General features: G+C 48.7%; 1 protein-coding gene across 3 annotated transcripts in view; it reads right to left on the bottom strand.

The window, feature by feature from the left end:
- Positions 1-1,301: 1,301 nt before the first annotated feature.
- Positions 1,302-16,778, bottom strand: part of PARD6A (par-6 family cell polarity regulator alpha) — a 321,452-nt gene continuing 305,975 nt past the window's right edge. For 2 of the 3 annotated variants that reach the window (XM_086945267.1, XM_086945265.1), the window contains one exon: positions 1,302-3,292. In XM_086945267.1, coding sequence (XP_086801393.1) covers positions 2,469-3,292 — 824 coding nt within the window. In that variant the 3' untranslated portion in view covers positions 1,302-2,468. The remainder of the gene's footprint in view (positions 3,293-16,778) is intronic. The other variant, XM_086945266.1, reaches the window with a different exon arrangement.

Here is a 16,778-nt window from a genome sequence, read left to right on the forward strand (position 1 = left end):
TGAAGACAACCTAAACTGTTGAGAGGCTTATATCTGGTTTACACGAATTTGGTAGAGTCACCATCAACATGAGGGTCAGCTAGTACCAATATGGCAAAAAGAGCACTTTCGTTAAGGAAGTTGGCCTGAGAATTTACATAGATTTTCAGGGATCTGAGCCACTTCTGATCATCATTTGGTCGCTAGGGAATGGTAGAAGCACTACATCTCTCTTGTCTTTTCTGATTCTTCTTGCAATATTGAAAAACTTACCACTGTGTCTACCAGTAGTAAAATATTCAGCACAACAGAAATAAACTTGCAAGTTATGTACTATTGCAGGTTGAGATGGGTTCCCTTAATGTTAGTGAGGAGGATATGAGACAAAGGCTGCATTCTCTTGAACACTGATAAGATAACTTAACTCTGTGGGTAAAGAACCCTCTGTTGAGATGTGTATATAGTCTGTTTGAATGTTGCCATGAGATACTAAGTCTTGTTATCTTCAATGGCTAATCAATAGAGTAACATTTTCCATTAAACGTTTCTGGACATAGAACTTTCTAATGAGAATTTCTCGACCTAAAAGCTCTAAATAACTAATGAATTGTTTTTAATATCATACTTATACCACCCACCATTAATGTCCTTGGTATTGTGCTAGTAGCATTAAACTTTATACCATCTGTAAGAGCAAGGAGCGCTGTCACCTGATTCACTGGACCAGGGGCCTGCATCTGCTTTCACTGGTGCCTCTTTAAAGGTTGCACTACTCCCACACACAGCTTAATGTTAATAACTCTATAAAGAGTCTACATCAGTGGCGGCTGGCATGACTCGTGGGTGGTGGGGTGGGCGCAGTGGGGGGGGGATCGTGCGGTCGGTGCGCGCAATGCAAAAAAAATTTAAACAAAAAAATAAACACCTTGCCTCCGGGTCCCGCGTCTCTGCACCTGCTCTCCTCGTTGGACTTGAGGAACAGGAAGCTCAGCCAGGCTCTCCTGACCAATCACAATGCTGCAATGCAGCGTTGTGATTGGTCTGAGCGTCCTGGGTCGACGCTCAGCCAGGGAATGGGGGCCTGGGTATGTTCTCCATGCAGGCTGTAATGCAGCCTGCATGGAGAACTGGGAAAGTGTGCATGACTGTTTTGGGCAGCCCAAGAGAGCCGGCCAAACAGTCATGTGCACTTTGGAGTGGGCAATCCGCCCCTCCCCTCCACTGCTGTAAGAGTAGAGCAGCCCCGCCCACCCGCCTGTAAATGAAACATAAAATGATAACTCAAAGTTATTATCATTTTATGTGTCATTTACTTTGCGCTGCTTAAAAAAAAAGTGGGGCGACTTTCTAAATCTTATTGCTCAGCCAGTAGGTGTTAACATTAGGAAATTCAATGGTACACATTTATATCAACCTCCGATGAATGACAGGAGAGTGAAGCCTGCTGGAGTTTCGATTTGTGACCTGTAAGTCTATTGAGGTGCCTTCAGCCTACTCCGCTATAGTCAGAAAAAAGTCACCTAATAAAAAGACAAGCTTTTGAAAGATCTCAAGTCACGACCCCTAAAACTGTGCAGCCCATGAAGCTGGTAAACACAGCTTTGGACGCAATAGCGACTGCTGTCGCTCCACAGGTTCTAATCACAATAATTAGCATTGAAAAAAGGCAAACTAAGCAAAGGGTTGTGCAATGGGCATACTTGGAAAAAGCACTAATATTCATGTGTTCTGTAATTTAGGTTTTTGAGTACACTCGGTGTGGTTGAGCTTGCTTCATAGCACAAATATTTTCCAGCAGAATTCCGATGTTGGCTCCCAGGTAGGATCTTTCTACCACTTCTTCGAATAAAAACAACAGCCGTCACATATTCAGGCAGGCTCCGAATATTGGATTACTTTGAATTTTGAGTAATTCTTGGAACCCCTTATTCCATGCTTGAGCGCCCTATACTACTACATGAGATGCGATAGCTGAGTGGAGGGTGGGGTGGTAATGTATTTGGAAAATCAAGGTGCACCTATGGACCTTTATCTTAGAAACTGTGTTATGCATGAACTGCCCTATTAACGCAAAAGGGTAACTATGCAACACCTTCTTTGGTGGCTGGGCTTCTTCTCTGAGTTTAAGAATGGAAACTGTCTTATGGCTTTATTACAGCCGGGCCAGATTGTTGCCTATCTTTTGCACCTTGAAAGTTGGAGGGCTCATTTTATGGTGGTGTGAATGGGAAGGGCTTCAAACAAAAATGCTACCAATATAATCTGAATCTATTGACACATGATCTTGTACATATTTCCAGTCATGACAATGTCTTAGTGTGAAAACGTGCCCCCCCTGTCTCTTATAAGAGGATCCTAAAATGTCAGAGCAGACACCTAGAGCCCTGTTCTGTCTCAAGACCTGATTTTTCTTTTTTATACGGAGAGAGGAAGACTTTAAATAACACAGAAACAAAAAATACAACAGTCCGAGTTCATTCCCACAGTGTCTATAGCGTAATGAAATTGCCGTCCTCCCTCATGCTGCTTCCCCGTCTGCGTGGCGGGGGTCCCGGACTCCTATTATGATTGTTCTGGAAATGCAGGGAAGCCTGCGAGCTGTGAAGTGAGCAGCTCTGCTGAAAGTTTTTATCCAAACCCCCATTGACACAGTGGTTGTGGTTCAGGACAGATGGGATATACTGTAGACCTCCATCACTTTCAATGATGACATCTCCATCTTCGTCGCTATCCCCTTCCACTGTATTGTAGTTACTCATGTAGTGCGAAGCTGGGCTTGGGGTCTGCTGGCTCGAAGCACTGTCTGTGGACATGCCTGAGCTTCCAGAGGCTTTGCTGCTTCGGATAATATTGTTCCTTTGGTTAGCCGGCTTCACAGTGATGATGAGGTTATGACTATTGGCTACCATCATGTCAGTTACCTGGTCCAGGGATTTCCCAGCCAGATCAATGCCATTTACCTCCAGAATTTCATCATTGATTGCCAGGAGTCCTGTACTTTCTGCTAGTCCACCCCTGACTAAGCGTGAAATGAAAATACCTGGTACCTTTTCAACCCCATGAGGGGTGACGCGGACGCTAATACCATCACGAATGTAGAAACCTAGTGGTTTGTCTGATCCATGCTTATGGAGCCGTACACGGCGGTGAGTTTCTGGCAGAATATCTACATCTATAATGGAGGAAATCTGCCGGAAATCTTGGGGCATGCTGATCTGGAGGTGGGGCTTGGAGCGCTGATGGGTTGGCCTCAAGAGTCCTTTTTTCTTCCGCTGGAGTGAGTTTGTATTAAGCCCACTGTTTTCATTTTCTGCTGCAAAAGAAACAAAACATATATATAATTAGCTGTGAGGTCATACATTGTAAAATCTAAATGTGCAATAGAAGTATGAGGCTACAGGCAAGCTGTGATTTTGTGCAAGAGGTGTGTACTGCGAGTGCAGAAGTGTAGAGGTGAGAAATAGAAGATGAGTGGGGTAATAGCCATCTAGCCATCAAACAGATGTAATGCCACGTTATATTGAAAAGTGTTACAGCAAACAAATGATGGACGGAATGCTAACAATACAAACATTCTCCACCAGTCAAAAGATCTGGGTTAAAGCCATCGTTCTGGGGTGGCGTAATGGGCAAAAGAACAATGGATTTAGCCCATGTCTTTTGACTGGGGGAGAATGTTTGCATTGTCAGCATTCCGTCCATCATTTGTTTGCTGTAACACTTTTCACCCTAAGTGGAATGGGTACACCCAAATGTGGGTCCATTGCTCACTGTGCCACTGGATTCAAGCTAGCCTGGCTGAAAAAGGGTGACATACCCTGACACTGGTTTCAGGATGCTTGTTTCCGATTCCAGGGAGGACCTGGCCTGACAGTTCGGTCTGGACTGTTTCCATGAGGCACAGGATCTAGCCTGATTTGCATATGGCTGGGTCCAAACTGGGGTGGCGTAGTGGGCAAAAGAACAATGGATTTAACCCAGATGTTTTGACTGGGGGAGAATGTTTGCATTGTCAGCATTCCGTCCATCATTTGTTTGCTATAACACTTTTCGCCCTAAGTGGGATGCGTATGCCCACACGTGGGTCCATTGCTCACTGTGCCACTGGATTCAAGCTAGCCTGGCTGAAAAAGGGTGATATACCCTGAAACCAGTCCCAGAATGCTTGTTTCCGGTCCAGGAAGTAGCTGGCCTGACAGTTCGGTCTGGACTGTTCCCAAGAGGCACACGGTCAAGCCTGATTTACATATGACTGGGTCCAAACTGGGGTCGTGTAGTGGGCAAAAGAATGATGGATTTAACCCAGATCTTTTGACTGTGGGAGAATGTTTGCATTGTCAGCATTCCGTCCATCATTTGTTTGCTGTAACACTTTTCACCCTAAGTGGGATGGGTATGCCCAGACGTGGGTCGCTTGCTCACTGTGCCACTGGATTCAAGCTAGCTTGGCTGAAAAAGGGTGGCATACCCTGAAACCGGTCCCAGGATGCTTGTTTCCGGTCTAGGGAGGACCGGGCCTGGCAGTTCGGTCTGGACTGTTCCCATGTGGCACAGGGTCAAGCCTGATTTGCATATGGCTGTGTCCAAACTGGGGTGGTGTAGTGGGCAAAAGTACAATGAATTTAACCCAGATCTTTTGACTGGGGGAGAATGTTTGCATTGTCAGCATTCCGTCCATCATTTGTTTGCTGTAACACCTTATATTGAAAGACATTTAGAGGAGGAACTGTAACATTGTGAAGGATTTATTATTTAACCCCTTGCATGTGTGGCGAATTTTCGCGCTGTGCGGCCGTTTTAAAGAGTGGGCGGGATCATGACGGCCCCTAGCCGTCATCAGCACACGCCCACCGTGATGCATAACGGCCAAGAGCCGTCATCAGCATGGAAGGGGTTAAATCAGCAGTTCTTTTTTTTAACAGATTTGCTTCTGAGGAACCCCATTGAATCACTATTGAAATCCGGGGACCCCACTGAGCAATTAGTACGATTTGTAACATGTGCTTCAACTGAGGCCGCTAATCATCTGTACTAGATTCTGTTAGCTATACTTGAGCTGCTACCACGAATCAAGATAAGGAAACCTACTTAATTGTTAGCCTCCAGTAGATTTCTTCTCTATATATACTTCATCAATCGGACAATATTATTTAATTACATGGCCCCAACAATAGGATGTTATGAGGCAATGAAATGAGATGAACTCCTTTTTTCTCATGCAAATGTAAACTTATTAAGTTCTTCCTTTTATTTTTAGCAGCGTGCAAAACCTGCTCCGCGCTTCGTCTCGTTGCGCTGCAACATTACAAATCCACGAAAGGAACCAACCGTGATCCCATCAAGCTGCACAGCCAAACATAATTTGAATCAAATTAATCAAATTCATATATATTCCTTTGTATTTTTCTCCTTTTTTCACCTTTCAATTTCATCCATTTAACTTAACTGTACTTTTCAATTCATTCATTTGATTCAAATTATGTTTGGCGGTGCTGCTTGATGGGATCACGGTTTGTTCCTTTCGTGGATTCCCAACAATAGGACCACAGCTACAACCTTCTAGAAACAAAAAAAAAAGGTACACAACAGTCCGCTCCCCCCCAGCATTAACAACGTAGGTAACAAATGTATCTTCAAAACTAACTGCTGCATTACTAACACCAAAAAGTATCAGTCATACTGATACCAGCTGTCGTCACCATTTTCATCGGTGGCTGTCTTTACTCAATCGCCTTTGATATATATGTGTGAGAGAGTTGCCTTGTCTCCTAAAATTTAGTCACTCAATCCCTAGCTGTGGCAGTCAATTTTACATCACATACATGTACCAAACCTAGTTCCACCATAAAGAGATAGTGGGTGACTCCAAGCTTTCCATTTTTGTGTGACTGAATAGAGTACCATGGGAGACCAGTCTACGCATGACAGAAGAAAGCAAACAGGTTCACCTCCGCTAATTCACCCAGCAAGACATCCAAAGTGTAATATGGTGAATAAAAAGACGTGATATCAATGGGGGGCGTGGCTAGCAGCCGAAGATGGCGGCAGCCTAGAAGGAGAGCTCCGTGTTGAAGGCGGCTCCCAGTTTAATCCGAACATTTATCCGGCAATCTAATTACCCAGGCGGGTAGGCAGCGAAGCCCAGGACCAGGCGGCGGCGATTCGGATTCGCCGGACCTCAATCCGAGGTCAGGAACACCAGTTACTGTCAGCGCCCCGAGCGGGCCTGTGGGCGACCGCCGGACCGGGAGGCACAGTGAGCAGCACGCCGACCGGAAGCGGCTTGAGTCAGGCAGCCATCCGCCGGAAACAACCGAGCGCGGAGAACGCCAGGGTACTCAGAAGCCGAGCCCTCCAGCATCCGTTACCGGACCGAGGGGAGCCGATCGGCCTGTCAGGAGGCTCAGCGGAGGTGAGGGGGACGCTCGATGAAAGCGGGCTCCAGCGCCCGGAGCGACGACGGGGGAAGCTGACGCCGCCATTTTCAGCAGCAGCGGCCAGAGAGCAGAGTCTGGCTGCGGCGGAACCGCGCTGCCACCGTGTGAGTACGGCGATCCCCCCCCCTGGCCGATCAGAGAGCCTGGCAAAGCGCACCAGACCCGAAGGAGTCCCCGCCCAAGAACCGACAGGGCACCGGCGCGGAGCACCCGTCCTCGCAGCGAAAAGACTTCTCTGGGTGCAACCCGGACCCCCCCCCCCCCCCCCCCCCCCCCCCCCCGTCGCCATAAGGGGACCGAACACGAAAACTCCGGTGAGCCAGGGTCGCTGTAAGCGGTGGCGGAAGGGGGCAGAGGGAGTCCTGCAGAACGGCGACATTCGACTGCGTGCCCCATTAATGAGTCAGTGACCCGGCCGGCCACCACACACCAGGGGCCCGTGCACATCCGCAAACTCATTGGGACGCCTCAAGGGGGCCACAATCCCCCCCGTAGCCACAGCGGGAGCCCAGGGTAGACCCCCAGCAGCTGGCAGAGGACGATAGCTTGGCCCAGGCGAACCCAGGATGGCTGGCAAAGGGCATAAAGGCGGAACATCACAATCACGCCTGGACCGCTTTGCCTATGAAAAACCCGGCTCCCCCTCCCCCTCGCAGGACGCCAGAACACAGGCGAGCAAGACGACCGAAGTGACCGGGAGCAAGAAAGCGACCATTGACGACGTCATGCGGGCCCTCACGCAGGTACAGGCCACAGTGGGATCGATTTCGGCCGAGATCACACTTATAAGGGCGGACTTCCATAAAATGACAGAGAAAGTGAACAATATGGAAGTTGTGACCAAGTCCCTGGTCGAGGACGTCTCGGAACTCCAGATTAGTATGGAACGCATCTCGAAGGAGAACAGAGAACTACGAGACAAGCTCGATGACCAAGAAGGGCGCTCGAGACGGAACAACATCCGTATTATTGGTGTGCCGGAATCGGAAGACACGAGGGCAATGGACCTATATGTCGAGAAGTTGATCAAGGACACTCTGAAGCCCAAAGGACTCTCCGCCTTCTTCACAGTGGAAAGGGCGCACCGGGTACCGGGGGGACGCCACAAGACAGGAGCTAACCCCAGACCGATCATAGCGAGGCTCTTCAACTTCAGGGATCGGGATGCCATCCTACAGGCAGCAAGGAACTCACCCCCTATCAAGATCCAGAACGCGACGCTGGCATTCTTCCCTGATTACACGGCCGAGGTGGCGCGGAGAAGGCGAACCTTCTTTGAGGTCAAAAAAGAACTCAGAGCCAGGGAAATCCCATACTCGATGCTCTTCCCGGCCAAGCTTCGGGTCGTAGCGGACAACAAGACTTGGTTTTTTGAATCACCGGAGGTGGCGCAAGATTGGCTGGAGGGTTGGAGGGCGGCGGGCCCTCGTCGCTCAAATAGACAGAACAAGCACCGACCAGCTGGCCCCCGACAGGGCTCACAAACCAACGACGGAGATCTAGAGGTGCACTCCCCTTTATCCGACCATCAGGAGGACGAGGCAAACGGGGATCTGTAAGACACGGCCATGGTCCGACTGACAGGAACATGATATGAACAGGAAACGCTGCCTTGGACACTGGGCGGAGAGGCCTCCGCAGCTGAAGATGGGGGCCGCTGACCACGGAGAAACCTTCACTCCAGCGAGCAAGTACTATGTTAAGGGGTGGGATCAGGCACTCTGCTGAGTTGGGGGGGCGGGCAGTTCTGAGTCCGTTGAGCAGGGGGGCAGGGAGGGGGGGAGTTGGGGGTAGAAGGGGGTTTTGGTTTTTAGTTTCTACACAGGGTCAGGTTAGCTACGATAGGGCACACGAGTATAAGATGGTATGGTCACAATGCACCACACAGGGGCACTGCACAGACCTCCTGGCCATCCCCGAGCGTAAAGTCACAGGCCGTAAACCAACACAGGATGGGGGAGGACACTAACGTAGGGCAGACATCCCCGCTACTCCTCATGTCCTGGAACGTAAGGGGCCTGGGCGACAAGATTAAACGTGGGCTGGTACTGCAGAGTATAAAGAGGCTGCACCCCGCCCTGGTCCTATTACAAGAAACGCATCTCACCGGCACAGCCACGAAGGCCCTAGACAGGAGAGGCTACAACATGATAGTACACTCTGGGTTCACAAAGGGGTCCCGGGGCTCCGGGATATTGATTCATCGCTCATCCAGGTTCATAGCCCAATCAACGGCGACAGACACACAGGGGCGCTTTGCAGCGATACACGGCCAGTGGGAGGGGAAGCCACTGAACGTGGTCTCGGTCTACATCCCACCAGCACTACACAACATAGCTTTCCCGGAACTGGGGAAATTCCTGTTAGATCTTCCTGAAGGGGAGCTTGTTATGGGGGGAGATTTCAATGCAGTGGCACAAGACTCCCTAGACCGCCACCCAACGCGCATGCGTACACCAGGGCCCTCCAAACTGCATGACTTCATGGAAGCACAGGGTCTAGTGGATGTGTGGAGGCGACTCCACCCAGATGATAGGCAATACACATACCACTCAACAGTCCATGACAGCCTGTCGCGGATAGATTATTTCCTGACGTTGGGGGGGGGGCTCCTCACTTTCGCTGACTCCCAAATTAGGCCGAGAGGGATCTCTGACCACTCCCCACTTACACTGACTCTGTTCAGTCAGAGACAATCCCGCAGACGGCTCTACCCGATTTACCCGGGTTACCTTAAAGAACCGGGCGTCACCAGGGCCTTGAGGAAGGGCACACGGTCCTACCTTGCAGAGAACGTGGGGTCCGTGGAGTCGCCCACTATTCTGTGGGAGGCCTACAAGACTGTCCTCCGAGGACAGGCGATCTCGGTAATCGCACAGCACAGACGCACACAACGTCAGGAACTAACGGACCTAGAGGAACAACTAGAAAAGGCCACACGAGACCACGAGGGGAACCCGACTGGAGACACCCAGCACACACTCCGACTGGCCCAGCAGAGCCACACCGACTTTCTGCGCCGCCGAGTGCGAGACAATATGTCCGCAACAGCGAGCAGGATATACGACATAGGCGACAAGGCGGGGAAGCTTCTGGCATGGTTGGAGAGGGCGCGGGGTGGCCAGCGGGCGATATTACAACTGAGAGACCCTCAAGGTGAGATACACACCAGTCCGGCGCAAATAGTGGAACTCCTAGCTGACCATTTCCACTCCGTGTACTCCCCTGAATATGAGGTCACACGGGAAATGGTAGAAAACTCCCTTGTGGGAGTGCCGACCCGCACTCTCTCCCCAGACCAACGGGACGAGCTCGACTCCGATCTGACGGAGGAGGAACTACAGGCAGCCATAGCAGCAATACACCCCGGGAAAGCACTGGGCCCCAATGGTGTGCCGATAGAATGGTACAAACTCATGTCCGAGACACTGTCCGCACCATTGCTCGATATGTTTCAGGAGTGCCGGGAACGGGGACGGCTCCCCCCTGATCAGCGCACGGCCACGATAGTCGCCATACCTAAGCCCGGCAAACCCCCAGAGGAGTGCGAATCATATCGCCCGATCTCCCTCCTTAACGCCGAGAGTAAAATCCTGGTGAAACTGTTGGCCACCAGGCTACTGCCCCATCTGGCGCACCTTATACACCCGGACCAATCGGGCTTTATGCCACACCGCAGCACGGCGCTGAACCTGCGACGGCTGCACGGAGTATTGGCCCGAGCCCCGCAGCTGGAGGAAGCGGCAGCGGTACTGTCGCTTGATGCCAAAATGGCATTTGATATGGTGGAGTGGCGCTATCTCTTTGCTGTCCTGGAACACATTGGTATCGGCCCAACGTTCATATCGTGGGTCAGACTGCTATACACCGAACCTATGGCTAGAGTAACCGCAAACGGATACATATCAAGAGAGTTCCCGTTGGCAAGGGGTACGAGACAGGGGTGCCCACTCTCGCCACTACTGTTTGCCTTAGTGCTAGAACCCTTGGCCACGATCCTCAGGACCACCCAGCTGCTGAAAGGTATACACTGGGAAGGTGGAGGCGAGGATAGGGTTTCCCTATACGCCGACGACATGCTCGTCTACCTCACGGACCTCACGACCGGTATCCCGGTCTTGCTGGCACTATGTGAAAGCCACGGCACGGCCTCGGGTTATAGACTCAATTGGTCCAAATCAGTGATATATATGGTAAAAGGCGACCTTCCAATACTACCCACAGATTGCCAACTACTCGTGGAACGCGTCACCTTTAAATACCTAGGGATACGGATTACAAGGGAGCACTCGACCTTCCTTGACCGGAATCTTAAGCCCCAACTGGACAAATTGAAGACTGATGTGCGCCTTTGGAAAAATCTCCCCCTAACACTGCTAGGTAGAGCGGCACTCTTTAAGATGCTGGCGCTCCCTCGCTTCCTCTATGTTCTGGAAAACACGCCGGCGGTGGTTCCCGTATCGTTCTTCCGTCAAGTCTCGGCCCAACTGTCCACTCTCCTGTGGGGAGACAAACCGGCCCGGGTCGCACAGTTGAAATTGACCAGGGACTGGTATAGCGGTGGGATAGCCCTCCCCAACCTTGAACTGTACTACTGGGCGGCTCATCTCAAGGTGATTAACCAGTGGATCCACGCACCGCAAGACGACCCAGCGTTCAGGGCGGACAGACACCAACTAGGCTTGTCCACTCTGCTAGCCCCGCTCTATAATAAAGGGATGGTGAGGAAACTAGAGGGGCCTACCAAACACACTGTTGCCCTATGGCACAGGGCTCAGAGACGGCTGGGGTGGGAGGGAGTGATCACCAGGCTCACGCCACTATGGGACGCCAAGGCCCTCGGTAACCTGCGCAGCTCCAAGGGGTTCGACCAGTGGGACACCATTGGGATCTCCACGGTGGGCGATCTATGGACCAGGGAGGGTGTGCTCTCCTTCACGACACTAAAAGAACAATACAACCTTGCAGAGACCGAAACATATAGGTACATACAAATCAGGCACGCACTCCTGTCGGTGCTAGACACTGGCACGGCGCCTCCGGAGTCGGCTCCGTTGGAGGACCGACTGCTTACAGACTACATGGAGGCCGGGGCAACCTCCCTCACTTATCGGAAACTCATGAATAACCTGCCGGACCCCCTGGGGAAACTAAAGGGGTATTGGGAGGACGAGGTAGGGGACCTAGATGAGGCAGACTGGAACGCAGCCCTAGCTTCGCCCAGGGAGGCGGGTATTTCCACTCGATTCAGACTGATCCAGTTTAAAGTGCTACACAGGGTCTACTACACCCGCACGACGCTGTATAAAATACATAGAGCAGAACACCCACACTGCCTGAGAAGATGCGGGGAGGAGGGCACACTATACCACACTATATGGACGTGTCCACATATACAGGATTACTGGCGGCGAGTCACACGCACGATTGGTCAGACTCTACAGAACCCATTTACACCAGATCCCAGGATCTGTCTCCTGAATGTCTGGGGCCCAACGGACCTTTCGCTGCAGGCAAAGAGATGGGTGGTCATAGGAGTAATGCTAGCGAAACGTGACATCGCAAAGAACTGGGGGGCACAGGAAGCACCGACACTGGCGCAATGGTGCAGAAATATGGATGTGCTTATGCTAACTGAGCGGGCTGTGTATCAGCAGAGACATAATCCTCGGAAATGGAACGGGATTTGGTCACCCTGGAACAAATTTAGGGGAGACCTCTGTGAGCCCCTGCCCGAGGAAGGAGATGGGGACAGCTCAGAGGATGACGAAGGCCTGGATTGAAAAGGGGGAGGGGGGAATAGACTGTGGGATAATAGAGGGTACGGGACCATGGGCACTTGCCCGCAGATGACCATACTGAAATGTATACTTGACCCGAGACCTGATAGTTGCATTTAGACATTCTAATGTTGATATAGAACATTGCTAATTATTGACTTAACCCTGAAAGTAGCAAGTTTAAGTTGGGGGGGTAAAATATTAAAAAGTTGCTCTACTGATTATGGCAGCGGAATGTTGACGCTGCATTGAAGACCTACTGTACGTTACTGTATACCATGAGACAGCAACAACAAAAATAAAACTTTAAAAAAAAAAAAAAAGACGTGATATCACTGATGTGTGAAATTTTTTCTTTCCCGAATACTCTAATGTAACAGCACAACCACTACATGTGGTAGTCGGTATAAGTAACATCACCTACCCACCAGCACTTATCCAACCCAACAAATTTTACCCTTAATCTTAAATGCAGCAGGGAACATTACAACACTACTTTGTATATTGACCGTATACTGAAGAGGTTGCTACACTTAGCCATATATTCACCAGAAATGTTTATTCACATCTCCTCTTCCCACCCCAACATGCATTGATCTTCAGTGGCCACATGGTCTTTTCCAAGTGCTTTATATAATCAGGAAACTGCGTTGGTATGTTATTTGAGTGTAAATGTGTTCTCTATCCTATTATGGTGTCTAATGCCATCCCGCTTGACCTCCTCTTGTACAGCCCAATGTAGTAGTTTTGTCAAACAGAAAATACCTCCTAAAATACCTCCCCCCTTCAAAACAAGTGAGATTTTTTTAACAAATATTTATTTGTCCTTCAGATGGCCATTGCTATAATATCCACCCAGACGCAGTGACTCGCTGTTAGATTCTTTCCAAAAGCTACTGTGAGACATGCCGGGTGGAAAATTAGGGTTGAGAGGGAAATTTTGTGAACTGGCGAGGTCATACAGCTTAGCACCAAAATGCCAGCATAATATAAGTGGATTCTAAGAGGGTCCCTGTGGCTTTATGGTGTCCACGTGACATTCATTGAAAATTCTGCAATGGCATTTTGTAATGTTCCTGCTCTAGAACATATCAGGCTTGTCCAAAGGCCTCATATGTCCAGCCACTGCCCATTTTAATCATGCAGCTTTGATATATCTTTCAGTATATGGAACCTCCAACCTTCCTTTATAGGATGATTTAAGAGTGATTTCTCAATCTGTGGTGTTTTATATGCCCTTATGAATGGCATTAGTTGTTGTTGCATTATCTTCAGTGTTGCAGCCAAGAAATGGACCAGAATAATCCAGGCCATATACAGACGTCTTCATGTAAATTTATTTTTATGTAATTTACTCTGCATATGCTGTAAATCCTGGTTTGATGAGTCAGAATAATCTAATTGTTCAGCTGTTTATACAGCTCATTGGAGTGGATGTGAATGTCACTCATAAATGCTTAATCCCTTCATTCCACCAATCATATACCTTATCTAATACTGTAATCCTACTTACATGTTCTCCAGGTGACACTCCTATACTTAGATTTATGAACATTTATTTTGAACCCTGATACTTCCTGAAATTGCCAAAGTTCCAACATTAAGGGCCAGGCTACATTTGGAGGGATCATGAGAAATCATAAAATGCCATTAACATATAAAGCAACTATAAAATCCTCATATACAAGCCCTTAACATCATCACTGCATTTAAATATTGTCCAAAGGTTCTCAAGAAAAATTCCACAACTTTGGGCATAAGGGGCAACCTTGCCTAGTTCTTCTGGACAAGGTGAGATGCCCAGTCACACGGAATTGGTTTAATGTAGGACATCATTTTTGGACCGAAACCAGATTTCTCAGGGGTAGAAAGTCCCAGTCCATCATATCAAATGCCTGCTCAGCATCAGGTGAGAGAAAACCTATTTGACATTTCTTGTGTGTTACTTTGTCTAGAACATTAACTACCAAACTAACATTACTCCAGTATTGGAACTTTCATAGATTCACATGCTTAAATAATTTCCCGTTGTTGAGATGGGAGTCCCCGGTACATCAAAATAGCAATGTAAAGCTAATCAAAAGTAGAAATTAGGCCTAGGCCCATTTCAGTTGTATAACTTATCTCTATTGTTTTGTAAAAGAGACCAAAAGTCAATCCTGAACCAATCAGGACCTCTCGCTGTCTAGAATACTCCTGAGAGAACCTTAGAATCTCAGATTTTCTACCGCACGTTGTGTTAGGGAGTTACCTATGATCTCTGCTCAGCTTCTACTTCAGTGAATTTGAATACAATTCTTTGCTTCAGTCTACATTTTCTACTGCGGTACCATCTTCTTCAGTGCTGATTTACAGGATTCTGGCATAGCCATGTCAGATACAGAAAAAATGAGTCTTTTTAGAGCTTGTGCCACCTACTCTAAGAAAAGACTTCAAACAGACGACCCTCACAGTGACTATTGCCTATATCCCAACCATAAGGCAAAGGAGTGTACGGTATGTCGTACTTTTTCTAATAAAACGTTGAGGGATTGTGAGGGGCGCCTTCTTATATGGCTCCAGAAACTTAAAGCCAGTGGGAAGTGATCTGGAGTGAGGACAGTGATGAGAGGCCCTCTTCATCATCATAAGGTCCCAGAGAGGGGGAGATCTCTTTACACCCATTCTTCTAGTGAGCTTCCAAAGAAAATCCTCAAAAAGATCTCTCATGGGTCTCATTGACACAGTCCCTCAAAATTTCCTCACAAACCTGAAAAGGAGAGAAAGGGACATTCTTTGGGGGAAAGACCATCAAAAAAGGCTAGTTCTGAGCCTTCTACTACACCCCCTCAATGCAGGCACTCTTTCAAGAAGCCTTCCTCTGCCTCCTGAAGAAAAGCTGTCGGCATAAAATCCATTGTTGACAAGACCATTAACGAAGAAGCCCTCATTGTCGTCAGCAAGTACGGAGGTTTGCCAGTCTTCGACGTTTAAACAGAAGGCGCGTACCGCACTCTTGTAGACGCCAGTGGCAAGGACTACGTCATAGAAGTCTTCAGGTTCATCACCATAGAGTAAGCTGTCAACGACAATATCGTTGACGATGCCGGAGGTGATGATGACGACGTCGGCAATGATTACGACGGTGACAACGATGGTAACAATATCTACAGCAGTGATGCCGTCGATTTTGGTTTCTGAATTGCCGCCGATATCGACTTCTCCGATGGCGGTGTCGTCGGTGGTATAGTTGAAAAGATCGCCGAGGAGGGAAAAAAACACCAAAAATAATAGAGAAACCTAGAATGAGGCAGTTTACACCAGAAGTTACCTCACACAGCAAGGTTACGGCTCTGTTGCCGTCTCACCTGTTGGAAGAGCAGGATTCTGAGGAAGATGAATGAGGGTCCTTTTGGTTACTCGAGTGTCCAATCCCAACTGCATGTCAAGTGCCAAAAGAATCATTTTGAGGAGGAATATGGAGAATATCAATACTATATTCCTCAGCAGGAATACCATCGGGACTATCAAGAAGAGGTAGTTTGCTTGCCTTCATCGCTGATAACAGACCTGAACTTCATGGTAGCTGACTATAGAAACAGATTTCCGCCAACACCTGCGCCTCCTGAACAGTCTACGTTGGCTCCTCGGTCATGTTCTATCCCATCTACTCCTAAGAGGGTTCAAACTTTACAGTCGGAACCTCTGCAAAAATCACCACCATCCACTTCTCAACAAGATCCAGGAACAGATGATGACCAGGAAGAGGGGGAACTCCGAGATCCACACAGACAATGGGATGGCTACCTCATTCCCACGCCTCTTCTCCCTCTCCTGTACTCATTGACTCGCCACCAGAAGATATTGGTGGTTTTCACAACTTACTGGAAAGAGCAGCCAAGAGATTCGTTCTGATAATGCCAACATCTCAAAATGACAATTTTAACATTAGTTTAAAGAGCCCCAAAGAAAATCAGTGTGAGCTATCCCTATAGTAAGTCCTATATGGGAAGAAGGACTCAAAGGTCATGAAAACGCCAGCGGCAGTGTCCCCAGGGCTGTCCAGATTGGAGAAAAAACACAAGGCTCCGGAGGATGCTCAAGCCTGTCTGGTGGGTCATCCCAAACCGGACTCAGTAATCTCTGAGGCAGCACAGAGGAAATCCCAAAACCCTTCTGCACCCATCACCACGCCTCCAGTTATAGAAGGCAGGCGCTTGGATAACGCTTGTAAGCGTTTTTCTTTAATGTCAACTCTAATAGTTAGAGCAGCCAATGCTCTTGGCATTTTTTTTTTATATGATCGACAAATGTGGTGTGACCTGGCTCCATATGTGCATCAACTTCCTGAAGATAGTAAATCATAGGTGAGGAAAATTCTCCAGGAAGGGGAAAGAGTATCTGGGAAGGTGATAGATTGTGCAGTGGATATCACCACTACAGCATTCAGGTCTCTGGGAGGTGCCGGCAGTGTTATGCCATCAGAGATGGCTCAGAGTCACTTCATTTAGGCCGGAAGTGCAAAGTAAGATTATTGACCTTCCATCCGATGGAGAAACATTTTTTAGGAAGCACATCGAGGATGCACTGCAGGATATAAAGA

Source organism: Lissotriton vulgaris, chromosome 12 (genome assembly GCF_964263255.1).
Source record: "Lissotriton vulgaris chromosome 12, aLisVul1.2, whole genome shotgun sequence".
In the NCBI taxonomy this organism is placed as follows: domain Eukaryota; kingdom Metazoa; phylum Chordata; class Amphibia; order Caudata; family Salamandridae; genus Lissotriton; species Lissotriton vulgaris.